Source organism: Neofelis nebulosa, chromosome 2, assembly GCF_028018385.1.
Source record: "Neofelis nebulosa isolate mNeoNeb1 chromosome 2, mNeoNeb1.pri, whole genome shotgun sequence".
Lineage (NCBI taxonomy): Eukaryota > Metazoa > Chordata > Mammalia > Carnivora > Felidae > Neofelis > Neofelis nebulosa.
In genome coordinates this window covers 136,263,013-136,290,584 of record NC_080783.1, presented here as the reverse complement: position 1 = coordinate 136,290,584, position 27,572 = coordinate 136,263,013, and the positions used below count along the sequence as shown (strand labels likewise).

The 27,572-nt window shown below is 39.7% G+C and overlaps 1 protein-coding gene across 10 annotated transcripts in view; it reads left to right on the top strand.

The window, feature by feature from the left end:
* CDC14A (cell division cycle 14A) overlaps positions 1–27,349 on the top strand; it is a 187,151-nt gene extending 159,802 nt beyond the window's left edge. For 4 of the 10 annotated variants that reach the window (XM_058716413.1, XM_058716409.1, XM_058716410.1 and 1 more), the window contains 3 exons: positions 2,211–2,258; positions 4,389–4,511; positions 5,189–5,724. In XM_058716413.1, coding sequence (XP_058572396.1) covers positions 2,211–2,258; positions 4,389–4,511; positions 5,189–5,642 — 625 coding nt within the window. In that variant the 3' untranslated portion in view covers positions 5,643–5,724. Of the gene's footprint in view, positions 1–2,210; positions 2,259–4,388; positions 4,512–5,188; positions 5,725–19,551; positions 19,663–25,054 lie in introns of those variants that run through there. The other 6 variants (XR_009257914.1, XR_009257913.1, XM_058716412.1 and 3 more) reach the window with 6 other exon arrangements.
* The last annotated feature ends 223 nt before the right edge of the window (positions 27,350–27,572 follow it).

Here is a 27,572-nt window from a genome sequence, read left to right as displayed (position 1 = left end):
ATTATACAAGTGCCATGTTTACCTCTTGGTTTTGTTTTTGGCTTATTGCCATTTTGTGTTGTTAACTATTTTATCACTATAGGGAGAAGCTAAGTTTTAGAAGCTTACTGAAAGCAGCTCCTGCAGTTTCAGTCTCTGGAGTCCCACCTCTTTAAAAAAATTTTTTTTAAATGTTTTTTTTTTGAGGGGGGGAGAGAGACAGAGACAGAGAGCAAGCAGGGGAGGACAGAGAGAGAGGGAGACACAGTATCCGAAGCAGGCTCCAGGCTCAGAGCTGTCAGCACAGAGCCTGACTTGGGGCTTGAACCCACAAAACACGAGATGATGACCTGAGCTGATGTTGGCCGCTTACTGACTGAGCCACACAGGTGCCCCTCTGGAGTCCCACCTTAAACTGCTGTGCAGTGAGGTGTCTCTGGGACCATGCTCTAAATTCCATTTGGAATTCTACTCTCCCTCCACGAGTGGGTGTCCTATCTTGTCGTGTCCTATTCTCACAGGTGTGCTGAGGCTTTTGTTTTGAATCTAGAATGTGTAGAAAAGTACTGAATGCCAAGCTTTGGTATATCCTAACACCTTAGCTTTATGTTCTCTATTTGAGAATTGAATAAGCAATTATTACCTGTGTCTGTACAGTTAATAACCATCCTGAGCTTAAAGTCTAAAATTACTAATCAGAATCAATTGATGGAACTTGACTTGTGATCCCAACATTTGGATCCTGCTAATGGTTCAGATTACTTAAAGAAGAAAGTCTTCAGGATCAATGTAGGTGCAAAAATCTGTGAATATCGTCCAGATTCTTTACTGGGGTGACAAGTTCACAAATGATTATAATGAGAAGTGGCTACTTTTCTTTGCCTTCTAAGTGAGAGGCATGCACAACAAGAGGGGTGTTTTGCCAGTAGGATACATGTCAAACAGACTCACAGGGGATTTAATTTTCATGCGTTATTTGGGAGGATTATAACACAAGTCAGATTAGGTCTGAGCACATCATTACCTATGCTCTGAGTACTGGTGCCCTGACCTGAGAAATGAAGGTGTATATAGCTCAAGTCAAGGTAATCGTTTGCCATAGTAACATGAGAAGATGGGATAGCAAGCCTGGTCTTGGTAATAACCACCAACTACCACTAGAAAGTTGAAGAGATGTACCATTCACTGAGCAGCTACTACTGTCAGGAGCCACATTAGGTACTTAGTTTGGAGATGAGGATTAACTGAATTAACACAAAAGATATGCATCATTACCCACATTTGAGTTGGTTGCTTGAGGTTAGAGAACGTCAGCCCCTCCCGAGTGGGATGGATTTGGATTGGAGCTGATCTTCAAATCCAGTACTGTTCAGAGTGTGCTCTGCTCGCTATGAATATCACCTAAGTCAGCACAAGGTCCTTCAAGATTTCTAATCTCTTTTACTCACCATCTCCCCCCTTGAAACTCTTAAGAAATGGCTTTATATCGCTCAAAATTAATTTCAATCAGATTTATATTTGATTCTTAAGAAATCTTAAGGGGGAGAGAGGGATAAATTGGCACATAACTTGGCACATAAGTAGGCAAAAGAGTGAGAGACTCTCCACTACCCAAAATTTACAAGGCTATTCTGATATGATTTTTCTATTTTCTTTTTTAATTCTCAGAATTTTTGTTTCATTTTTTGGAATTCAGTTTTTTTCTAACAGCATCATGGTGTCATCAAAAAAATTTTTTTAAATTTTTTTTAATGTTTATTTATTTTTGAGACAGAGAGAGACAGAGCATGAACAGGGAAGGGGCAGAGAGAGAGGGAGACACAGAATCTGAAATGGGCTCCAGGCTCTGAGCTGTCAGCACAGAGCCCGACACGGGGCTCGAACTCGCGGATCATGAGATCGTGACCTGAGCCGAAGTCGGACACTTAACCGACTGAGCCACCCAGGCGCCCCAAATATTTTTTACCCTAAGTGGATGCAACACCACCTTCTGATTTAAAGCAATTTGCTGTAAATGAAAGTCAAGATGAAACAAAATGACTAAAATTGGTTTCCTGCTGGTTGTAGGATTTACTTTAAAAACGGAATGAGTACTGATATCCATTTGGGAGGTTTCTCCCTTTTGCCAATGTAATATTTGTACTGGTTTGACTCCATATGATCTGCCTTTTGGTCTTTGCTTAAACGTGCGAACCTGGCAGTGCGTGAGCATTTGTCTTTGATTTCCGTAGGTTGGATGATACGAAAGGGCACCCAAGAGCAGTGCCCCAGCCTTTCAGGTACTGTGAATGAGGTGAATTTCTAGTAGCTTGTAAATAAACACTGCCCTTTAGATACATTTCCCAACCCTTAAACTGGTGAAAACAAATCTCGCACAGCTCTTCCCTTTTAAGTTCCTTCCTTTGTGTTCCAGATTGTTACAACCCACCTTATTTTTAATGCTCACCATGAAGAGGATTTTTGTTTTCTTGAGGTGCGCACAGGGCCATGTGGCTGTCGTTGTGATGTTAACATAGTTTGTGCTTCCAGCACGTTGTGGGGTCTCTAAATTACCCTTGCTCTGCAATGTGCCTTTCAATCCAGTGATAGATTTTGCCTTTGAGTTTTTAATATTTCTGTCGGTTCTCTTTGTCCCTAGTTTTTACATGTGTTTGTTCTTCTTTATTTTCTAGTTTTATTTCCTTCCCCGCCCTCTATTTGAAGAGGAAACATTAGTGTTTTTCTCTGCAAAAATGTCCCCCAAAGCATCCCAGGGTGGTTCCTGGGTACCAGTGGTACCAGGGTGCAGTGTAGGGCTTGATGGGGGCCATAGACATGTTTGCCAAAACTGTTAATGAGATAGGGGTAAAAATCCAACTCACCCCTCACCTCTGGTTCTCATTCAGCCCTCGGTTTTAGGGCTGTTTTGTGCAGGCAGTTCTGAGAGGGATCAGACTTCTCCAGAAGCTTGAGCTGCTTCCTTGTACCACTTTCCCCATCTTTGTTTTAGAGGCAAACCATGTACTTAAGCTGTTGTTTGGGGGGAAGAGGATGAAGGCGAGAGTCTACAAGTAAATAATCTTTTCTAGAACAGATACATTAGGTCCAGGTACATTAAATGGTTTGCTCAGGATAAAACAGGTTTGGTATTAAAAACTGTGACTGGGCCCTAGTAGTCCAGGTTTGAGTCAATTTTCCTTCTCTGTCCACTCAGCAGACATTTACTGAACATCCTCTCTGAGTCTGGCACTGTACTAGCCACTGGGAATTGAAGTGGGAGACAGTCATTTGCCCCCAGTAGAGCTTATATCAAGGGGAATAGACAGATATCATACAGTGGAATATGGTATAAGGGCTATGATTTACTATGAGAATATATGATGAAACAGGATGCTTACCCTGCCTGGGAATTCAGTGAAGCCTTGCCGTATAGGGTTCCAACTGATTGGGCCTTCAAAGGGTAACCAATGGGAATGAGGCAGATGGAGGTGGAAGAGAGGAAGCAGAGGGGAGGTAAGGAGAGGAGAAGATGCTCTGGCAGGAAAAACAGCACGTGCAAGCTGGACGAAGCTGTGAATACAGTCCATTCAGGGAATTCCGAGCATTTTGTATAGCTGGAGTAGAGTTGTCTGATGAGAAAGCATGGATAGAGAGGACCTGCTTGCAAAGGCTAATGGCAGATTTTGGAGGCTTTCATAAGTAAAGCCAAGGAGCTCAGGCTTTCTGGGCACCAAGTAAAAATTAAATGGTTTAAACAGTGAGTGGCATAATTAAATATTTTAGATTCTACCTGAGGCTATTCAGAATTTGAATTTTAATGAATAAGGTTAAAAGATGTTACTAGTAGTCAAGAGTAAGGAATAGTGGTGGCCTCACCTAGGGCAGTTGGAGAGTGGAAAGAAGACAGATTTAATATATAAAGAAATAAAAAATATATACATACACAAATACACACACACACACACACACACACACACACAATCACACACACACACAATCACACACACATGTAGCCTAAGGACATGTGAGGAATGACTGCCTCCATCAAAGAAGGGAAGTGACCAAGCATGGCAAGATCAAGGTTAAGGACAGGACTTTGGATCCTAGATCTGAATACCAGCTCTGTCACTTGCTCACTGACTTTGGGTGACTTTTCCTTTTTGCCTCGGTTTCCTCACCTGCAAAGTGGGGATTGCAATCGTAGCTACCTCATAGGATTGTTGTGAATATGAGCTAATGTCTGTAAGGTTCTTAGAAGAGCTTTTGACTCGGAGCAAGTGCGCTGTCAGTGTTGACTGCCGCTGCTATCACTGTTACCATGACCTGCCACGATGCCTTTAATGTTATGAGTTTATCTTGTCTTAGTTGATTGCTGAATGTTAAGATTACACAGCTTTCAGGTGACATTTTGCCCATTTTTCTCCACAAAGATTGACTTCTTCCCCACAAGGATCTGCATCTACTTTGAAGACCTCAAAAGTGGCTCTGTCCCCCTCAGCGACGGCCAAGAGGATAAATAGAAGTTCTTTGTCCTCAGGCGCCAGTGTAAGAAGGTAATTTTTCTCTTCCTCTTCTCAGATGCTGGTGGGGGGTAAAGGAAATCTGTAGCAGACAATGAGTTTGGCTGAAGTTTGTCCGAGGAAGGGATCAGGGAGAAGGGGAGAAATCAGAGAAGGCTTTTGTTCTGTCTCCCATCCTGAGGGACAGGGTCGTGTGGAGGTAGTGCTGTATGGCATCCCTTTCTATAGTGGAGCTCCAGCTTGCCTAATGTGATCCAGAAATTGGAGTTCAGTGGAACCTACTAATGATATGTGGTATCATCATTTCTCCTTTGATGTGTATGGGCAGAACTAAAATGGGTAGGGACATTTGAATGAATCTGTGTAGGTTAAATCTTACACTTCAGTCTACCTTTTACTCTCATATAGCCCCTTTCACTTACTCCCTACCTCAGGACACATAGAGCCCCCAGATGTCTGGTCAGAGTGGTTTAGCCAGCTTCTTGGGTCGCAGTGAACTGCTTAGACAGGAAGTTAACGTGTATAACTAATGGCCATATGTTGTAATATCACCAAGACGATAAAGAAGCCATTCTGTCCCCATTTGCCTTGATCAGAGCTGTCTGCATCCCATTCCCCTCTTGTCCTGTGTATTTTAGAAACACGAACTCTGCATGAGCGTACATCGTTGTCTATGTCCTCCCCCCTCCCCACCTGTGTTTTCCATTCAGCTTTTCCATAAACTCCCGGCTAGCCAGTTCTCTAGGGAACTTGAACGCTGCAACGGAGGAGCCAGAGAACAAAAAGGCCTCCTCGTCCTCTAAGGCGGGTTTCGTAGCCAGCCCGTTCACCAACCTCTTGAATGGCAGCTCCCAGCCGTCTGCCAGAAATTACCCAGAGCTCAACAATAATCAGTACAGCAGAAGCACCAGCACCAGCGGGAGCACCGTGAGCAGCCAGCCGAGCCCCCACGGCGGCGTCAAAGCGGAGGAGCACAGCCCCGTTCTTCGGCCCGCCTACCCCGGCCTTTCTTCTTCCTCAGCGAGATTCCTGAGCCGTTCAATCCCCGTAAGTTCGCAGACACCACCTCCTGGTCCTCAGAACCCTGAACGCAACTTTTGTGCCTTGCCTCCCCAGCCGAGGCTGCCGCCAAAGAAATTTAATAGCGCCAAGGAAGCCTTCTGAGCGATGCCTTCCCTCTGTGCTGTGAACCTGTCTATGCACGTACATTCGGCTGGCTCCTCTTCAAGTAAATGCCAAGTTTCAACTAGAGTTTCTTCCTTCCTTCTTTTTCTTCCCCTCCTCCTCCTTCCCTCTTCAGAGGGAAACCGCTTTTCATTCCCTTCATCATGGACACCGTTGACTTAACGTTACTTTTCAGTTAAGTTTTTGAATCAACTCTGAATATCTGGTGCAAAGCCGGGAGCTGATTCACACGATAGATGGTATTTGCTTTGGTTGCAGTGGAATTGGGAAGCTTCGCTTTTCCACATCTTATATCAATGAATAAATTTCAGAGTATTTAAGTGTGGAAGGTGCTGAATGAACAGTAGCTTCTCAGAACTAACCATTAAGCTCTGGAATATGTCCCCTCCTTCAGGGAACTGACCCAGAATTAACAAAATGGCAAATGGGAAGGTGTTTATAAGGAGGGCCCATGAGTAGGTATCTGGGATGTAAGGAAGGGGAAGGCAGAGTATCAGGAAGATGTTTAAAATTAGCTATTAGTCTTCTAGAGACAGGATGAAAGATCATCAAACACATTTTCCCCGGGAACTCTGTATTGAGGTTACCAAGCCCCCCTTTAACCTGGAAATCCCTGTTAGGTAAAATCTGTTGGTTCACACCCTGCTATGAGTCACTTTAATCACATATTTTGATTGCCTCAAGGGGAATTCATATCTATGGGAATGTGAGTGTTGATTTGAGAGAACAAGGACAAAATAGGAAGGAGAAATCAACCTCACAGATCAAAGTGCAACTCAGAGTTCAACACGGAGTCCAGTCAGGGCACAAGCAAACTCCAGTGTCCTGGGTAGTTTGGGGCCTGGGACTCCTTCATGCCTGCTGTTCTACCAACACTTCCTCAGCCATTACCCAGGGAGTGATTTCTGAGCAGAGGGGACAAAAGGTGCTGGTAGCAGTGTGCCTTTCTTGGGAAACAGGAACCCAATGGAATAATTAATGAGACCCACTTCCCTTAGATGGTAGTTTAGGGAACCACTTTTCTTTTTTTTTCTTTTCCTTTTTTTTTTTTTAGGGAACCACTTTTCAAACATGAGGACACAGTGCACGTGTGTGTGTGTGTGTGTGTGTGTGTGTGTGTGTGTGTGTGTGTGTGGTTGGACACGTTACCACTCCTGTCTCAACCTCAGGCCTCTTTTCAAGGAGGCCTTTTTTTTTTTTTTTTCTCTTCTATGCACACACAGTCCTTTCTAGCACATATCGTTGACCCTTGAGCAACAGATTTGAACTGCATGGGTCCCCTAACACACAGATTTCTTTCACTAAATACAATGCAGTAACATATGTGTGTTTTCTCTTCCTCATGATTTTCTAAATAACATTTTCTTTTTAAAAAAAAACATTTATTTTGAGAGGAGAGAGAGAGCACACACGTGTGTGCGAGTGGGGAAGTGACAGAGAGAGAGAGAATAAATATTCCTTTTATAGGAATAAAGAGAGAGAGAGAGAGAAAATCCCAAGCACGCTCCTCACTGTCATCTCAGAGCCTGACTCAGGGCTCAAATTCATGAACCATGAGATCATGACCTGATCCAAAATCAAGAGTCAGATACTTAACCAACCGAGCCACCCAGGCGCCCCAACATTTCCTTTTCTTGAGTTTACTTTATTGTAAGAATACAGTATTAATACATATAATTTATTAATTGACTGTTGATGTTATTGCTAAGGCTTGTGGTTAACAGTTGGGTATTAGTAGTTAAGTTTTGGGGGGAATCAAAGTTCTATGCAGGTTTTGACTGTGCGGGGGCCAGCACCCCTAACCCATGCATTTTTCAAGGGTCAACTGTATAATTTTCCAGATATGATTTTATTCTCAATGTTTTTCAACATTATTTTAAATTCCTATATAGTGCCAGCCCACTCCACCACTTAATCTGAATCTGATCTCATGATATTATGGGTATAGTTGTATCAGTAAAAACTTAAATCTTAGTAACTAGGGGGTTAGATGGAAAAGGATAGGTATTTACCTTTTCATAACAAGATATGCAAGTCATGTGCTTCCCAGCAGGAATTGAGTTGTGAGTGTTTTCATATACTGATTGTGGGTCAACCTCATTGTTAGACCAGAATACAGATCTGTTCATTTTCAGAAAAAGTGGTACACATATAGATGTATAGATAATTATATAGCTATCTTGCCGATTTCATAGCTGAAGATTTAGTGTAGTCTACATTTGTAGCTGAATACCAGAAGCATTGGGAGCTTGGCAAGAATAACATTCTACTTTTTCTGGATCTCAGTTTTCCTCTTGGCTAGTTGAAGCATGGGGATAGTCTTTAGATGATTGGTGATCGCCCTTCCCTCCCATATTTATATAACTTAGCTTTTGGTTTCATTCCATATTTTGATATTTGTCTTCACCTTTCCTCCTTCTCCTCATCCCTCTCCTGGCCTGAAGAGAGTGGTTTTCTGATAATTAAATTTAAAGTAATAGTCTGTGTGGGCAGCTGCTGCCGTTCCCCTCTTCTCTCTCTTAAATTTGTCATCTCATTGTAAAGAGAAGCATTTATAAATAGAATTGCCAGCATGACAACATTTTCCTCCCTCTCACCCTCCCAGGAAGTAAGAAGTAGCAGGTCTCTTAGAGCTGACTTCCCCTCCTTTATCTTTGCCTAGAAAACCTCTGTGGGAAGGGAGGCTCCAGGTCCTACCGCTGCTGGTTTGCTGGTACAAAGTCTAAATTAAGATGGAAATTCCCATTTTATAGGAATAAAGAAAGAGGTTGTAAGTTGTTTTCCTTTATCACTCCAGTACAGCTTTTTCTAATTGTGGGTTTCTTGTCTAAATAAGATGGTTCTTCTTTCCAGCACTTCCTAAGTTGTGAGGCATATGACCCTTGAAGAACTAGGAATAAATCTCTCAACAGAAATGTTTTTAAGCCCTTGGGTAGGAAATGCAGTCTGTAAGGCAGTATCCTCCCAGCACCTTTAAGAAAGACCCAGAAACTCCTAGGGGATGAGGGTGACGGGTGTTTAGAGAGAGTCTAATATTTTAGAAGCTGCAATTAGCATCTCTTTTGAAAGCTGCAATTGCTCTCACTTTATGCAGCAGTTCAGCCCCCAGAAAAATGTAAAAATGATTTCCTTGTTCTGTCATTAAGTGCTTTAACACAGAAAACAAGAACAAATGTTAAGGAATTCTTATGGTTGTGACAGAATCCTGAAGAACAATCAGATTTTATTTTTATTTGGCCTCTTCTGTTGCTCTTGAGGTTTCTGCTGCCAGTAGAAACTTCACAAGGTTTCATTTTTTTATTAACCCACTTGTAAAAAAAATCAGTTTTCCCTCCCTGACATTCAGAGGAGTTTTCAAATGCCTAAGAAATGAGGGACGTGTGATTATGGCGTGGGTGGGGTGGAAGTATTTTATTAAATTGAAATTACTTGAGGTATCTGTCTTGAATATTTGCTCTGTTTTATTTTTAAGAGACTTGCCACTGAATTGCTTTCGTCTCCACTGTCCTTACCTGACCCCTAAAGTCTGGGTGAGGTCATGATGCTTTCCCTGTAAACTCTTCTCTCCCCTGCCTCGATCTTAATCAATACTCTTCTCACTCTGCATTTTAATCATCTGTTCACTTATCTGTATCCTCCGGTAGACTGTAAGCTCTGTGAGGGCAGGGGCGGTGCCTCTGTTTTCTGTGTCCTAGTTGTATGCTCTATGCCTGGCATATGGTAGGCCCTCATTAAGTATTTCTTGAATGGATATATGAATGGTTAGATGTTTAAATGAGTCAGTGTATTTAGAGTAACTTCCTCCAGAGGGTTTGAGAAATTAAGTATTTTGCCTTAGATTGTACCACAAATATATAGCAGAGGCGTAATTTGCACATAGGTCAGTTTGACTCCAAAAAGCATATTATTTTGATTATATCATATATATATATATATATATATATATATATATATATATATATACATGATATATATAGTGCCAGTATATATACATATATATAGTAGATGTTTAATATACAGGGATATCTAGGGGCGCCTGGGTGGCTCAGTTGGTTGAGTGTTCGACTCTTGATTTCGGCCCGGGTCACAATCTCACAATTTGTGGGTTTGAGCCCCACGTCGGGGCTCTGCGCTGACAGTGTGGAGTCTGCTTGGGAATCTCTGTCTGCCTCTCTCTCTCTCTGCCCCTCCCCACTTGCACTCTGTCTCTCTCTCTCTGTGTCAAAATAAATAAATAAAATAAAATACAGGGATATCTAAAGGATATCTCATTTTTCAGGAAGGGTCGAAGAAAGATGTGCAGAAGAGATAACATTTTAGTTGGGCTTTGGAGCATAAATAGGAAGGAGCCTCCTGGGAGTCTACTTAAGAAAATAGGAAGAAGAGAAATGGCCATTGCAAGCAATGGGAACTGTATGAACAGAAGCACAGCTTTAGTACTGTAGTTAAACTCTTAGGTTCTGAAGACAGATAGACCTAGGTTAAAGTTTGATTTCTGCCACTTCCTTGTGGTGAGTACTTTGGCAAGTTATTTAACCTCTCTGAGTCTCAGTAAAATGGGAATAATAATAATCAAGGGCAGACTAGGTTTTGTGCACCCTGAAGCTTATATGATATGGTGGGACCTATATAAGATAAAGAATACAAAATATTAATTTTTGTAAATTTTATACAACATAGGGCTGTGTACTTTGAAAGGCGTCTTTCTGACTGCGGAGCCTTGAAGCTTATGTGGTGATATGATAAGATCTTTGTAATAGGGTGGTTGTGATGACTGAGATCAATCATATGGACTAGTTTACAGAGTTGCTTATAGATGGCACTCCATAATTATTAGCTACTATTATTTTAAGAGCAGTGAGTTTTCCAGTGTCACTAAAGCCTGGGGAGGTTACTTGTAGATAAGGCTGGGACGTTAAGGGGAAGCCAAACTGGGAAGTGCACCGTGAGCTATTGGAATCTCGTAAGCAAAGTGACTTGATCAGATCTGATTTGATGAAGATAATTCTGGCAGTTGTGTGGATGGTAGCTCTTGATAGAAACCCTGAAGGGAGGGTACCTAGTTTGAGCCCTATCTGCTGTCCCCAGTCCCTACCTCAGTAGGTGTCCTTGGGTAAATGCTATCTATGCACTTTCAATAATTATTCTGTGTTTTAATACGCACAATAGTATTGATGCTATTAAATAATCATATGTGACCAACAGATCCACCATATATTTATTATTAATTTTTAAATGATGTATTTATTTTTGTAAATGGAAATTTAACTATCCAAAGAAAAATTATGGTCCTTAGTAAACATCTTTTTTGCATCAGTTGAACTGTTTGAAGAGTTATAAAACAATGTGCTTAATTATTAAAAAAGAAATATGTATATATATATAGAGAGAGACAGAGAGAGAGAGACAGAGAGAGACAGAGAGAGAGAGTGTCCGGTTGGTTACAAAAATTTTTTGTCACTCCAGTGTCACAGGTCACATTAATTATGGACCTAATGGAGTAGACTTTCAGAATAAGCTTCTATTGTATTGATCTGTAGGGTATATAAATATAAATAAGATAAGCTGCTCTATAATAAGATTCTTCTACAACTGCTTTGGGCATCATGTATTAAAACCTTTTTTATAATTTGATTATTATTACTAAGCAGTAGCTTATATTAAGCTTTGTTACTCACTCTTATCTATTGGTCTTCAGACATTTCCAGAGATATTCTCATGGTAATGTTTCAGGTTATATCAGTGATGCCATTCATTGTCTCTTGGAATTTTCCCATTTTCCTCTTCTGCTGTTTTCTCACCTTTTTTGTTGTCATTGTGTTAGCCTCATTGAGGCTGTTCCTAACTCAGTCTCTTAATTAATTCATACTTTAAGTAGGGGCACAAGCTTTTTCTGTAAAGGGCCTGTTTTGGCTTTGTGTGCCAATTCCAACTTGATGCATAAACAAATGGTATGGTTGTGATTCAGTGAAACTTTATTTACAAAAATAGGTGGTGGGCTGGATGTGGCCGCTGAGCTGTAGTTTGCCAACCACATTTTAAAGCACTCCTGGGTAAGAGATACTGATCTCATCATTTTACTCACCTGGTCAGAAGTGATCAGGATCCTCTAATGCTAGAACATTAATCCTAAATTCCTTTCCTGAGCTTTCAGGCCCTCTGTCCTCGGTTCCCTTTATTGTATGTTTGTACCTCATTTCCCTTGCTTGTTCCATAATGTGGGCTCCCTTGTCCTCAAGAAAGTGAGCCCACCCAAAGTTTTCCTTTTTCACCTCTGTTCCTATCCTTGAAGCATACTTAGTACTTTATCAACATATACTGTAGGTATTACATGCCTGAGCTTCTGTATTTGTTTACGTATTATCTGTATCTGTGAGACTTGTCTTCAACTTTTAAACTTTCTTTGGGGGTCTACATACCAAGTTTCATAAAGTTCTTTTATATTTTATCGTTTCTAATATAGTACTAGACACAGAAAAGAATTAAAAATACTCCTTTAGGGGCACCTTGGTGGCTCAGTCGGTTGAGCGTCCGACTTCAGCTTAGGTCATGATCTCACAGCTCATGGGTTTGAGCCCTATGTTAGGCTCTGGGCTGACAGCTCAAAGCCTAGAGCCTGCTTCAGATTCTGTGTCTCCCTCTCTCTCTGCTCCTCCCTGGCTTGCACTCTCTGTTTTTCTCTTTCAAAAATAAATAAACACTAAAAAAATACTCCTTTAGTTTACAGTTGGAAGGAAAATTGAAATGATGAAATATTGTGTGCATACCTACTGTTTTACGGTAGCATTCTCCTTATGCTAAGTTCCCTGTGTGACGGGGCACAGCCATGTTTAGACTTAGCTGGTTAGCCTGCTCTTGGTTATGAAGACTTTGTGGATGAATTCTCCACCTCAAACTTATTTATTTTTTTGGTAATCATATGGCAACTTTATTTTTGTCTCCAATATTATTTTTGTCCCTTTACATTTATTTGTTGGCTGTAGTTCTTTTTTAATTGAAGTACTGTTGACACACAGCATTACCTTAGCTTCAGGTATACAGCACAGTGATTCAGCCTCTCTATACATCATGCTGTGTTCAACACCATTGTAGTTACCGTCTATCACCATACAAGGCTATTAAAATAGCCTTGAGTATATTCCCTATGTGGTACTTTTCATCCTCGTGACTTACTCTTTCTATAACTGGAAGCCTGCATCTCCCAGTCCCCTTCACCCATTTTGCCCGCCCCTCACCTCCATCCACTCTGGCAACCAACGGTTTGTTCTCAGTATTCTCAATCTCAAATTTGACCAGTGTCAGAACAACCTTGGTAGCCAACAAATAGGTTAAGTTCTTCTGTGTTCTGGCATTAGTCAGAATATGTTTTATGTTTTATTTATTTATTGAAGGAATTACTGATTCTTAAAGTGGGGCTTAGAATAAGATAAAAATATTAGATCCAGCTTGGTAAAATACCCAGTTTGGTGAAAATCTGAGTGATTGGCGTTTGCATTAAAGCCTGCTTAATTTTACTTTGGAGTAATGTTTGTGTGACATTGATGAACTGCTTATTGACTGTTTAAACATCCATTCCCAATAAAATGTTCCTACTTTTCCAGTGGGAGGTTAACAGCTTTTCTTGATTTAAATTTGATGTCTTTTCCTTCTGCCTGTTCTGTGTTTCAAAAACTATCATCCTGTCCTGATTTTAAGTATAATATTGAATCACAAAGATTAATTAAAGATTAAATATTATATTGTTTTTATTTGTTTTAGGTTTACTTATTTATTTTGAGAGAGAGAGGAGAGTGTGTATGTGTGTGTGAGAGAGAGTGGGGGAGGGACAGAGAGAGAGAGGGAGAGAGAGAATCCCAAGCTGACTCTGCGCTGTCAGTACAGAGCCCAGTGCAGGGCTTGATGTCATGAACTGTGAGATCATGACCTGAGCTGAGATCAAGAGTTCGATGCTTAACCGACTGAGCCACCAGGTGCACCAAAGATTAAATATTATATTTGATACTAAGGATTAGTACTAGCTTTCTAACCTTGTGTGTTTAAATTGTTATGGTTTTCCCCTCTCTTCTCTTTGTTGTGGCATACCTTAGATTTGATGGAATTTCAGCATTACCTTAAATTTTTCAGCTAAGGGATGTTAATATCAAGAACATGAGCTCACTCCTTTTTTTTTGTAATTTTTAAAATGTTTTATTATTTTTGAGAGAGAGACAGAGTGTGAGTGGGGGAGGGGCAGAGAGAGGGAGACACAGAATTGGAAGCAGGCTCTAGGCTCTGAGCTGTCAGCACAGAGCCCAAGGCGGGGCTCCAACCCATGAACTGCAAGAACATAACCTGAGCTGAAGTTGGCTGCTTAACTGACTGAGCCACTCAGGTGCCCCAAGAATGTGAGCTCAATCTTTGAACCACATCTTTGGCATTTACTCAGCATTGGTATTCTTTTTTGTTTCCTTTCTAAGTGGACTTGGGAATGTTACTTGCCAAAGCATCAAGTTGTTTTGAGATTAGCATGGTTCAGATGATGCCTTTAAATTTGTGTATCAGCTGTTAGGTACACATAGTGTTTGCAGATAGAGCTAAGGGTCAGTTCAGCTTCCCATGTTAAATAGTGGTTTACATTAATTTCCTGTACAAAGTCTGTCAGCTTTGTTTGACTCTCCATTTGAAAGGACTCTTTCAGGTATAGAACCTGCTTTAATCTCAAGTACGTCGGAGTTTTAATTGGCTTGGTTGTTCAACTTAATCTGACACTTTCTGTTTTACCAATACCAAATACTTAATACCAAATACTGCTAAGTCAGTAGAAAAGAGTCTTTTTCTGATCTTGCTTTACTTACTTATTTAGCCAGGAGCAAACGAGAGTGCTTTTTATATATGTGTAAAGACTTGCCCAATTAAAAAAATTATCTAATATTTATATGAGTGTCTACCATGAGTGCAGTCTTGTTTTAGTCCAGGACGGTAAGACAAAGATGGATAAGCCATTTTCTTCCACTAGACCGAAAGCTCCATGGAGGCATCTTCTGGCTTACTTGATCATCTGCTGTCATTTTTCTGGTCCCTTCACTCTGTCTTTGCACTGCTGCCAGAATCTGCTTTAAATACTAGTTTCCTAATGTCATCCTTTGCTTAAAAAGCTTCTATAGTTGAAGGACAAAACCAATTATTGTAAGTTTTTTCTCTTTTTCGTTGAAGTTTCACCATAACATACCTAGATATGGACTCCGTATAGTTTATCTTTGGGCCTTAATGTATACTTTCAGTCTCAGGGCTGACGACTTTTTCAATGATGAAAAATTCTCAGCCACTATCTTTTTGGATTTTATCTGCCTTTCCCCTACTTCTCCTTTTATTTTTTGTTATTTATTTTTTTAATTTTGTAATGTTTATTTATTTTTGAGAGAGACAGACAGACTGTGAGTGGAGCAGGGGCAGAGAGAGAGGGAGACCCAGAATCCCAAGCAGCCTCCAGGCTCTGAGCTGTTAGCACAGACTGACACAGGGCTCGAACCCACGACTGCAATATCATGATCTGAACCGAAGTTGGGCGCTCAACCGACTGAGCCACCCAGGCATGCCCTCCCTGCCCCCCTCCACTTCTCCTTTTGTAATACCCCGTAGACTTATGTTGGAGCCCTTCAATCTGTCCTCAGTATTTCTTTCCTTCTGTTTTATATTTTTAAATTCCTGTTACTCTGGCTGTGTTCTAACTGAATTCCTCCTGCTATTTTCCAATCCACTAATTCTCTTTTATTTATTTATTTTTTAATTTTTAAAAAATGTTTATTTATTTTTGAGAGAGAGAGAGAGACAGAGCACGAGTAGGGGAGGGGCAGAGAGAGAGAGGGAGCACAGAATCCGAAGCAGGCTCCAGGCTCTGAGCTGTCAGCACAGAGCCTGACGCGGGGCTCAAACTCACTAACTGAGAGATCACGACCTGAGCCAAAGTTGGACGCTTAACTGGCTGAGCCATCCACGCACTCCCCACTAATTCTCTTTTAACTGTGTCCATTCTGGAATGTGTCCCCAACCTATTGACCTTTTGATTTCAATGGCTGTGTCTTTTACTGCCAACATTTATCATTCATTCTTTATGACAGCCATCTGTTTTTATGTGGACCCGCCTATTTTTGTTTCATAATTTCTTGTTCTTTTTATGGGTATTCTTCATTTTTTCACCTTGAGGATCTCAGATGACAGGTTGTTTTGAGATGGCTTTGTTGTTTGCATTTCAGCCTGTGAGAATTCATCTCCTGGTTGAAAACTTTGTTAGTTCTCTTGGTGTTCATATTTCTTGTGTTTTATTTTTATTTATTTCTGATGTTTATTTATTTATTTTGAGAGTGGGGGAGGGGCGCAGAGAGAGAGAGAGAGAGAGAGAGAGAGAGAGGGACATCGAGAGAATCCCAAGCAGGCTCTGTGTTGTCAGCACAGAGCCCAACGTGAGGCTCGAACCCACGAACCGTGAGATCATGACCTGAGCTGAAATCGAGTTGGATGCTCAACTGACTGAGACACCCAGGTGCCCCTCCTCATGTGTTTCAATATTTTCACTTGTAGGTTCACACTGGATGGGAGTTTTTTGTTTCTCCCCACTTCTCTCTGTTTTTTTTTCCCTCCTCATCCACTGGTTTTCTTCTTGGTTCCACTTGAACCGCGCCCCCCCCCCTCCCCGCCCCCATCCCCGGTTCTCCAGTCTAGAAACAGACTTTCATGACCCAGGCTCTATTCCCTTGGTGAGCTCAGCAGGCTGGCTTCTCAGGCAAGGATGCAGCTCTGCATAAACCCCGGCCCCAGGGCAGTGGTTGTGGTCCCTCTCAAGTCCTTCTCACAGGTGGGGTAATCCCAGCCTCAGTTTTAGGCCAGGGGCATTTGGCCTCAAGAACATTTGGCCGTCACTGCTGACTTCCATCTCTGTAGCCAGTGGCCTACTACTGTGACTTGGTTTGTTTGTGGGCTTAAAGAAGTTGATCATATTTTTGCGTCCTGCTGTGCCTTTTCTCCCACACGTTTTATCCTCATGTGGCTGTGTGAGGGTGAGAGAGCTCCCCAGGCCCCATAGGAATGCGAATCCCATCCATGGAGTTCCCACTCTTTTGTCCTGATTGCCTCCCAAAGGCCCCCTCCTCATACCATCACACTGACGGTTAGGATTTCAGCACATAAATTTGGTGGGTGGGGAGCACAAACATTGCAAGCAGTAAACCCATTGCAAGCAGTAAGACCATTGCGAGCAGTAAACTAAAGGAGAAAATGTTAAAGTCTATTTGAAAGTGAGCAAAATAAGGCTGACCTATTCCAACCTAATTCCCCTTATTCACCCCATAAGTGCAAATTGCTTTCTTTCTGGTAACTCTCAAATCTTTACAGTTAAGATGTATTAGACACTGTATTTGTAATTTCTTTTTTGAAAACCACACCTGATGGTGTGCTGCTGTTTTTGTCTTCCTCACTGCCATTCACTCATCTTTATTCCTTGAGGACTTAGGCTTTACTCTAGCCACTGGGCTACTGCCAATGTTCTCGACAACAATAACATTTTTCTAATCATTATCATTGCCATCATTAGTAACTTATTGAGTACCTCCAATGTGCTGGCCATTGTAGTAGGTGCTTCATATATACATTAGCTTATTTATTTAGTCCACAGTTTACAGACGAGGAAGTCAAGATTCAGAGAGGCAGTGACTACTGTATTTTAAACTTTCTGAACTCCGGTGATCTTTATTTTTATTCACTTCGAAATCCATTTCTTTGGCCTTTTTATTGCTTAAAGCATTTCTTCTGATATCCTGAATCCTGTAAGTCTCCTCTCAGAAATTTACCCCACCTACTAACCCTTCCCCAAGACTTCTCTGTGGTCCCTGCCTGTTTCCCCACCTTCTGTGGCCCACATGGTCATTTCTGCTTCCTCTTTCCAATGTTCTCTGTTGTACTTGGATCTTTTTTCCATAGCCACTTAATCACTAGCCTCCAAAATAAGATCAAGTCCACTTTTTTTGTATTTGTTTCTAGTCTCTCTCTTCTAAGCACTATTGGAGAAAATCCCATTATGTTGCCACCAATTAACTCAATTTTAAATGAATTTCTAATTTACCTGGCCCTTGGGTGCTCATAAGTAGTTTAGTTATCCCATTTTGGCTCCCTTGCTATTCCCCACACTGGCTGTTCCAAAACTTCTTAGCATCCTTTGTCAACACAGCTGCCCCAGCCTCCAGGGCTGGTTGACTTTGCCTTGAGTCTCACTGAGAACATAGAATCATCAGGAGTGATTTCCCCTAACTGTCCTCTTCTCTGCCTCAAAGTGTCCCTTCATCTGACATGTCCTTCTTTTTCCTTTCCTTTTAGGTTAAAAGAATCTTTACTATTTTCTACCATTTTCCAATGGTAACTCTGCCCCCCTGTACTGTTGTTTCCACACTGTTCTAGGGAGTCACTCATCCATGGCCTTCCTCTCTTATGTCTTTAGTCCCTACTCCACTCCATTTGCCTGTCTCCTCACCTGCAAACAGGTACATCCGGGTTGGTCAGAGTGATCTTGCCAATTGCTTCCCTGGGTCCTGTAACCTCTCACAGTGTCTCTTTTATGGCCAACCTTGGGACCAGAGAAGCCCCATTCTGGTGAGAGCCTCTCCCACAGGCTGCCCCTGACTTCTTTCAGGCCAGATCAATGATCTCTTCCTTCTTAGTTTTTCTGTAGCATTTGACAATATCAGCTTCCTTTTTTGCTTGTTCTTTTTGTCTCCTTTGAGTTTAGAATGCTATTTTCCTATTTCTCATCCTCCCTCCCCCTAAAATTATTACCTGTCTATCTTCCTCTGCCAACCCTTTCATGATTTTTCCCAAGGCTCTGACCTTGGCCCACTTCTCTCTCTGGGTGATTGTCTCCTGGGCAATTTCTAACTTCCTATGGGTATTACCTGCTTCTTCAATTGCCTGTTCCTCCTTTTGTTTCCTGGCTTAGTAGTTGTCATCCACACTAGAAATTTGGAATCCTCTTTGACACTACGGCCGCCTTTCCTTCTGCACATCCAGTCACTCAGTACTATCAGCTGTCCCTAGGAGCTGTCTGTGTTTTGTTCTTCCGTTCTCAACAGCGTTGCCCTGATTAAGGTTTTGTGGACTATTGGAATAGCCCTTTAAATTTTCTTCCTGCCTTAAGTCTCTCCCGCCTTTAATCTTTTCTCTATACTGTGGCCAGTGTTAGATTTCTAAGACCATTCCTGTGTTCCCAATTGTTCATTGTCTCTACTTTGCCTGTGGGGTCCACAGATCTGTGGAGGTCAGATCCCTTGGCTTGGCATTGGGGCCCTTCCCTGGCAGCCCTTGTGCCCCCCCATCCTATCTCTCCAGCAGCTCCCCACGGCATACCCACCAGCACTCTGCAATAGGGCCACATCCTTGCACCCACACCCTAACACATGTGGTTCACTCTGCTTTTCCTTGTCTCTGCTTGGTTTTATAATTCCTGGCCTGTCTCCATAGTTATCTCTTTGATGAAATATTTGTGACCCATCTTTCTTGACTCTCGTGGGACTTTATTCACACCCGCCCCGCCCCCCACCTTCGAGTTGCTTTTATATTCTAGACAGCTGTATGTGATTCTCTCTCCCCTCTACTAGCTTTTAAGCTTCTTGGAGGCATCTTTGTTTTCTCAGGTGCCAAAGTACAGTGAGTACCTAATAAATATTTATTGAATTAAAAATTGGATAATATATCTAGGTCCACGAATGTGAAGCAAAGAGCTAAGGTGCTTAGCAGCCCATTATCACCGTCAGCACATGAAGCACTAACAAAAAGGAAAACAGATTTTCAGCTTTTGCTTTAATATACAATCATCTGAGAGTTTCTTTTCTTTCTCTCTCTCTCTTTTTTTTTTTCTTTTTTTTAGAAATGTGACTTTACTAAAATAAGAGAAAATACATTTTAACCGAGCTTGCATCAATATAATTTTGGCGTTCAGATGAACTGGAAACGTTCACGGAATGGTTGGCTGAGTCAAGTAAGGTGTCAACAACCATCTGTCATCTAACAAATGAGCTTTTTGTGATTGTTGAAAAGCACAATTAAGTTCACTCAGAAAAAAAAAGAATCTATTAAAAGTTAGGTGGGAAGGTGAAAGAATTTTTTATATAGCATTTTAATTAAACGAAATTGGCTTGTTAAATCTTGGGGTCCCTGAAATGCTTAGAGAACGTTATAGAAAAATGTTACACCTCCTTCAAAGCAGATTTTATCAAAATCCTTAGCCAAAAAAATCTTATGCAGCTATGTTTCTCTACCAGTGTTATTGGAGAAGTATTATTATGCTAGCAAATGCCAAACATTCAGTCTTGTGAAACCGTATTTGTGGAAATGGTATCAATGAACACATTTTGCGTGTCGTTAACATACAAGCAATACAAAAACTGGAAACTATTGCAAAGCCATAAAAGACCCCAGAGTATAGAGGCAATTATAGATAAACTTATTATTAATCAATGTTTATTTTTTTTCCCCAGTTCATTAAAATTCAACACCAGAGTTTTATTTAAAATAAGATACCATATTGCCAAATGTGGTTTGTTTGTTTTTTTTTTTAATTATCTATGCCATGAAAGCAAATCACTTTTTAAGGTGCTTTTTGCTTCTGTAATTAGAACTCAAACCAACAATAACCAAGTAGACTACTTTCTCTTCCTTAAGGGACTCGGAAGATGGGAAAATACAGGAGAGAGAAAGTCAGTATGGCAAAAGCACGTGGCGATTGAGAGTCAGGATTTTGACCGAGTATGAAACTAACATTCCAGGTCCTAGGGTCTGTTGGTCTGAGTTATGTGAACAGTAAGACACTATTTCATTAATTTGCTGGCAAAGACCTTAAGTTTTCATTATTCTTTACAGTTTGCTGTTTTTGATAGTCAATGTATAGTTGTATTTAGTAACCATCTTACAGTATTTATACCTGTCATTATTAGACATTTTTCTACTGTGATTAGGTAACTGGGCTGTTTAAAAAAGAAACACCTCCAGAATAGCTAAATTTTTAAAGTCACTACCTACATCTGCCAAAACAGATTAGTAGCAAATTTCCAGAACAGAACAAATTGTCTTGATCTCCTTACCTAACACTTTGTTTTATGTCAAATCTAACTGCTTTCAGGGAACAAGACTTCTTGATGGAAGCTTATATTTTGACATAAAAATTTTGGGGGCTGCAAGTGTAAAGTAATTTTATCCTTATTTTGCAGGCTGAATATTGCTGTATTATTACTTTTATGGGATTCACACTATAAAAACACCATATATTCATGATAAACTTGATCTGGTCTTAACTCACTATAACCCCGTTGAACTTACTGGCACAGAAACTTGAATATTCTGTTTGAGAAATTAAAATCTCTTGATTATACAAATAAGTGCTACCTTGTAAAATAATATTTATACTTCAAGCACTGCTTCCTCCATAACCGTATCCATTGTCATTCCTGCATTTATTTTTTTATTTCAGATGCATTAGGTATTAATTCTTATGATAGTGATAAACATTGGCCAAGCAGAATTAAAACTTTAATCAGAATACTGAAGCATGGGTGTTTTTATAAAGGAAATTTATTTTTAGAGTATTCCTGAAAATTACTTTGGATTAGGTCCTATAAGGATTTTTCATTTTAAAATGTATATATCTCCTTTATGGCATAATAAATATTGCTTTCTTTTTTTTGTACTGTAATATTTCTTTGCTCAGGATCACACTATGCTTCAAGTTATTTTTTTTTAAGTTTATTTATTTTGAGAAAGAGTAGGGGAGGGAGAGAGAGAGGGGGAGAGAGAATCCCAAGTGGGCTCCAAGCTGAGACGTGGGGCTCCATGTCATGAACCATGAGGCTCAACCTACTGAGCCACCCAGGCACCCCTGCTTCAGGTTATTGTTTGTGTTTGGGTGATAGAGAATGTCTGACTGATTACGCAGTGATCACAGGACAAAGGCTAGAAGTATATTGAGGTGTTATACTATGGTGGCTAAGCATTTGGGCTTTGAGCCAGACTGCTTGAGTTAAAATATGAGCTCTTCCACTTCCTTGTTGTGTGACCTTGGGCAAAGTCCTTGACTGCTCTGTGCCTCAATCTCCTATCTGTAAAATGAGTTGTCTGGAGTCTTTAATGAGTTCATACATATAAAATGTTTAGAACTGTGCCTGGTATATAGGAAGTACTCAGCAAATATCTATCACAGAATAATTGACCTCTTCAGTAATATATCTAGTTTATTAAGAATTCCAGATAGTTGTACTTTATTTCCTGAATAATAAAGTCAACAGCAGTAATGATATTGGTTGTGGGATACAAAATACATTTGCATCTTTGCTATAAAAATTAGCAATGCTAATAATGGGTTATTGTGTTTTCTGGGATATTTATTAGTAACTTTAGAATACAGGTAACAGATGAGCCAGAGACCCTCAGTACAATGCCATCATGGAAGCATGTGAAATCAAAATGTTACTGTCATCCCACATAATTGCTTCCCCAGTGAAAAAGCCTAGAAATATTAGTTATGTTTTTTTTTTCAAGTGAATATGTCTTGTAGACTTTACCAGTTCTCTTTCTTCCCTAACTCCACTTCCATTAAGATTTTTGTTTTAGATTGAAAATGAAAGGAAGTTAATTTGTTACAAAATGCTGATGTCAGACTAATTTATTAAGTCTCTTTACTGATCTATTATTTCCTTTCACTTTCTTTATACCGTATAAACAAACTGTGGAAGAACTTTTGTATCTTATTTTTATCCCCCAGTGCCAAATGTATACTACTAATGTTTAATCATTATTTGTTGAATGAATTACCCAGCATGACAGAAGGTCCATTCTTCAGCCAACTCATGTCTTTATTTGTTTACAGAGGACTCAGAGCCAGTTGGGCAACATTAAGTGAGCACATGTCGGGGGAGAGGGGGCGGGATGGCAGAGGAAGCAAGAGGGATTGTGCTAAACTGTATCTGTAGGTTAGATGAAACAGCAGCCAGAGTGATGACCGCTGCTGTGTGTAAGGAAAGCTTCTGCCAGAGGTGAATATGAATATATACTTCTATGAATGATAGAAATCCCTAAAGTGATTGTAGACTATTTCTGTTTTCCAGTTCAGTGGGCATCATGATTCCATAAAATAAATAAAGATATGTACATACACATATTTACCCCCTCCATATTGATGCACATATGAAATACTTTACCCTGAAAGAAAGTTAGTTTAACAAAGGTCACTTGCCTAGTATCTGTTCATTTGCTATATCTCTGTCTATTGAGACTTGATGGAACTTTAGGGCTGCTTGCAGAAACAACTTTGTTCTAAATTTACAAACAATCTGAGGAGCTATAGAAGTACCATTAGTGGTAACATAAATAACTTTTCTAACTGGAACAAAAGCAAAATTTCAATATTACTACCAAAGCATTGGCCATTGTAAAGCAAGCAGGCTTGCAGCTGGGGAGGACCACCTGGCCCTGCTCTCTTGGCCTACTTGCCAGACTTCAAAAGAAACTGCGAAAAACAGCTGGAAAAATAATAGTCTACTTAAAATTTTTTTTAATGTTTATTTACTTTTGAGAGAGAGAGAGAGAGAGAGATAGAGTGTGAGTGAGTGGGGGAGGGGTAGAGAGAGAAGGAGACACAGAATTTGAAGCAGTCTCCAGGCTCTGAGCTGTCAGCACAGAGCCCAAAGTGGGGGCTTGAACTTACGAGCCGTGAGATCATGACCTGAGCTGACGTCAGACGCTTAACCTACTGAGCCACCCAGGTGCCCCAATAATAGTCCACTTTTAAGTTCTAATTGTTAGGATGGCAACTGAGGGTCCTACAGGTTAATTTTATGTAGGCTTCAAGACATTGGAACAGTTTTACTGGACTTTTCTCAGTCTTACCTCTTAGGCTTTCTGTGAGTTCAGGCATATTTACATTATAGTGCCCTACTTCTTGATCATGTCCCCTGTTCTGAAGCCTTGGCATAAACTGCATCCTGTAGTGAGAAAGTCAACTTGCCAGCCTTTTCCATTCTTCCTAGCAGCTCTTAACATTTAACCTCTTCCTTGAAACTTGCAGGCTTGGGAGCCTCTGCCTTCCCCAAGCCTTCCCTTCCCTTGCCTGATCCTTTCTTGTGTACAGTGTTACTTCACGCTATGCATGTTATTGAACATTGACACCTTTGTCTCTTCATGTTGTTTGTATGACAGTGTGGACTTTAGCCCTTGAGGACAGGCTGGTGACTTTTTGACTCACAGTGTTGATAGATGCTTACTGAGTAAATGGCTGTTGATAGGGTATAAAATTCACTGGAATTTTGAAGCTGAGCAAAGATAGTTTGAATCTTTTGTAGATTATTTTTGCATAATTGACATTCTTTTTACCAATACCCCTACCATCCACAAAATGGGCCAGTCTCAGAACTGATAAGACCTATTAATAGCATGCTATAGATCAACTTGAAAAATAATTATTGGAGAAGTAGAAAAGGACATTTGGTGGCAAATCAAGTAAACTTTGTTGTTCTAAGGTATTTGAAGAATTGTGCAAAAGAATATGTTCATGTGAAACTGATTTGTGTTCCTTCTTTCTAACTGCTGTTTGCTGCTCAAATATAAGTATTTGACAATTTTTTCCTCTCTATCTTTCTCTTTTCCTGGATAATGTCTATTATCAATGCATTCTGGTCCCAACCATGTTCCTTTTATATGTGATTATCTAATATGACGGGGGAAGATTTTGTGTATCTTCTTTTCTTGAAAGCTGCCCGCTATTTATCATGTTATAACTGCAAGATTCTTCTGCACAAGGGCTTTTGGGTCTTGAGCTTAGATTTCAAAAGTAGTAGTGCTTTGTGTCCCCCTCCATGGAAAGGATTTGCAAGCTATTTGTTAAGTTCAAGCATTCTTAAGGAATTCATTTAAATGACTGCTAACTCTACTGCATTAGAAGCTTTAACATTTGATATGTATTGGATTAAAGTATATATAATCTTAAAGTATATTCTGATAAACTTCAATTTACTTACAAATATCACTTAATGTTTTTGAGTAAAACTCATTATTGCACAAAAGCTTAGAAGTGAGTTTAGTGCTACCTACCAATTTGCACATAATACTTCATTTTTAACTGCTATTAATAGATCGTAGGCCTTTTAAAATACAAAGTTTTCTTGCAGTCACTCCACATAATTGCATATCTTATTCTTAGCAGGTGCTTTGTTTTTGTTTTTTTCCCCCCAGCCTTTTCTATTTTTTTCTTAGTTTATTTCACTTATCTTCTATATAATAGACCCAAACTGCCTTGTGTTGAAGGAAATAGCTGCATGATGTGTACCATGAGTCTTGTATGTGATGGGCTTTAACCTCAGTTTATGTCTCTCCCCCCTGCACAGTCCCTTCAGTCTGAATATGTTCATTACTAAGGCCTTGCCGCTCCGACGAAGGCTGTTCCACTCTTAGACACAGTGTCTTCATCTGGACGAGCAATGTAGAGAGAAAGCCACTGCTGTTCGAGGGATATTTCTGCCTTCTTACCTTAAATTAAGGAGAGCACTCACATAAGACCTTCAAGAGACTTGAAACCAGAAAACTCTGGTTAATGACTACTATAAATGCACTGAAACTATGTTTATGGAGATGTCAATGCTTTTTAAGAACGTTTTAATGTTGAATTTGGTATTTTGAAAGGTTATTTTTAATGTATTTCAGTAATACATTTGCTACTACCTTTACGTGTACAGTGTTACATTATGTATGTATTGTGAACTTTAAAAGACTATTTTGATAAATTTATAAATCTATAAAATTATGTAAAAACTAGACTCTATTTTGACTTAGATTTTCTTGTCGTTTGCTACCAAAAATTTGTATTTTGAATTTATTTAGTATGGTTTTGTCTACGATGAATAAATAATTCCTCTTTATTAAGAAAAAGTAAGGGAGAAAGTTTTTAGAAAGTGATTTTTTTATGTCCCCTATGAATAGGGCAGATCAGTTCATTCTTTTGGGAAGTCAGTCTAATGTAATGAGTTTATGCAAGTTTATCTCTGGCAAGAGGATAATCGTTTGATATGGCTTGTTCAGACCGTTTCCCTTCCCTTTTGTTTTTGTTGCTCAGCTGTTTAGTTTCACATCCTTGTGGGGCTTTAACAAAATTTAACATCCAGTTGAAGATCAGAATTCACTGAACGTTTCTCCTGAAAACACAGTTTTTCTCTATGAAATGACTCAACATTCCAAATGCTTTTATTTCTTTCTTCCTCTCCAGAGAGTTCTTAACCCAGTTAGAATATTTTGCTTTTGGTACGAGGTTGTTGTCTGTAACCACACGTGGTCTGGCACCAGTTTTAAATCAATGAAGAGAAAAAACTGAATAAGATGCTGCTGTTTCTCTGTATTAAAGGAGATATGTTTGTAACAGATTACGAACACCTAAGACACAAGCCAGCATGTCAGAAACCTAATGTGGAAATGAAGGGACCCCTGACAGGTGCTCACAGCCCTTTTATGTAAGTGTAATCTGGCATCAGGCCTCAGAAGCCCGTAGGTTTCATTTCCATGGGGTGTGGGGAGCCTTAGATTCTGATTATCTTCCATGCTGCTTAAGAATGGACTGTTCAGACAGTTAAGTGGATCCACATGAAGTGCTTTCCTCTCAACCACTGAGTTATTTATAATATATTTATTAAGGATGGGGTACCTTGAGGCTATTACACATGCTTCGGCAAAACATCTTGTTCATGTTTTACATTTTAAGAAGGCATTTGAATGAATGTTTGGCTCAGGTTCATTACTTAAGCTTCAGTAACTGCAGTACCAAATAATTGCACTAAGCTGATGAAAAAAATGAATTGTATGTTTTAGGAGTCAAAAATTAAGTGAAATTAAATTGTATACCTTTTCTAAAACTGAAAGAGTAAAATATTTTATTATGAGTTATTGTAAAAAAAAAAGAGTGGTTAGTTGTACAGGAAGATGGTAGTATTTAAAAAAAATCAGTGAAAAGTAATTCAGATGACGTTTGAAAAGTGGGGAAAAGGGAACCATATGGACAGTTGTAGTTCTGTGAACACTAATTTGTGTGCAGCTATTGAAATGATTGTAAAATTGACTACTATAAATTCTCCATAATTATGTTGTATATTAGTCCTATGTATCAACATGTGTATGTCTTAGAATTATTTGTACACATGTCCATACATAGACAAATCAAGAAGTGTATGTATATAATATAGAAAGTATATAGCAAAGTAATTCTACTCCAAAAATAAAAAAATTGTTGACATGTATTTTGTTATGAATAGTTTACCTTCCAAAAGATAATTTGTTCTATTTTAAAGTGTAGAAAAATGCACTGCTAATAAATAATAAAAGTTTTATGCAATTTATGTTTCCCCTGACTTTTATAATTTGGATTTTGAGTTATCAGTGTACTGAAGTCTCTTTATAATTTTCTATTTGATCTATTCTGGTTGGTGCCTTTCAAGTTTCTCAAGATCTCCATTCTGGATTTTCAGTTTATCTTGTATTGACTTTCCAGGTTGTGGCCATTTTTTGAAGTATATGACAGTGAGCACAAAGAAACCTTATACGTTGCCTTTCACAAAAGTCAGATAATGTCAGGCTCCTGCTGTTTTTCTCTCTATATAATTTTCCTTTCTGTTAATAAAACACTGATTGTGATCAGAGTTTTGGGTCCTGCTTGGTCATTTACGACTATTGTATGATACACTGGTGATTGGTGCCTTTTGAGTAAGAATGGCCATTTTTCTTAAGGAGAAATTATAGAAATAAATCAGATGGAAGAAACCTCACCTCTTGGAAGAGGCAGCTTGAGAGAAAGAAGCTACACTACTTATTAAAGATACTTTATGTATTAAAACTGGATCTCGTCAGGTTGTGAAATTTCTA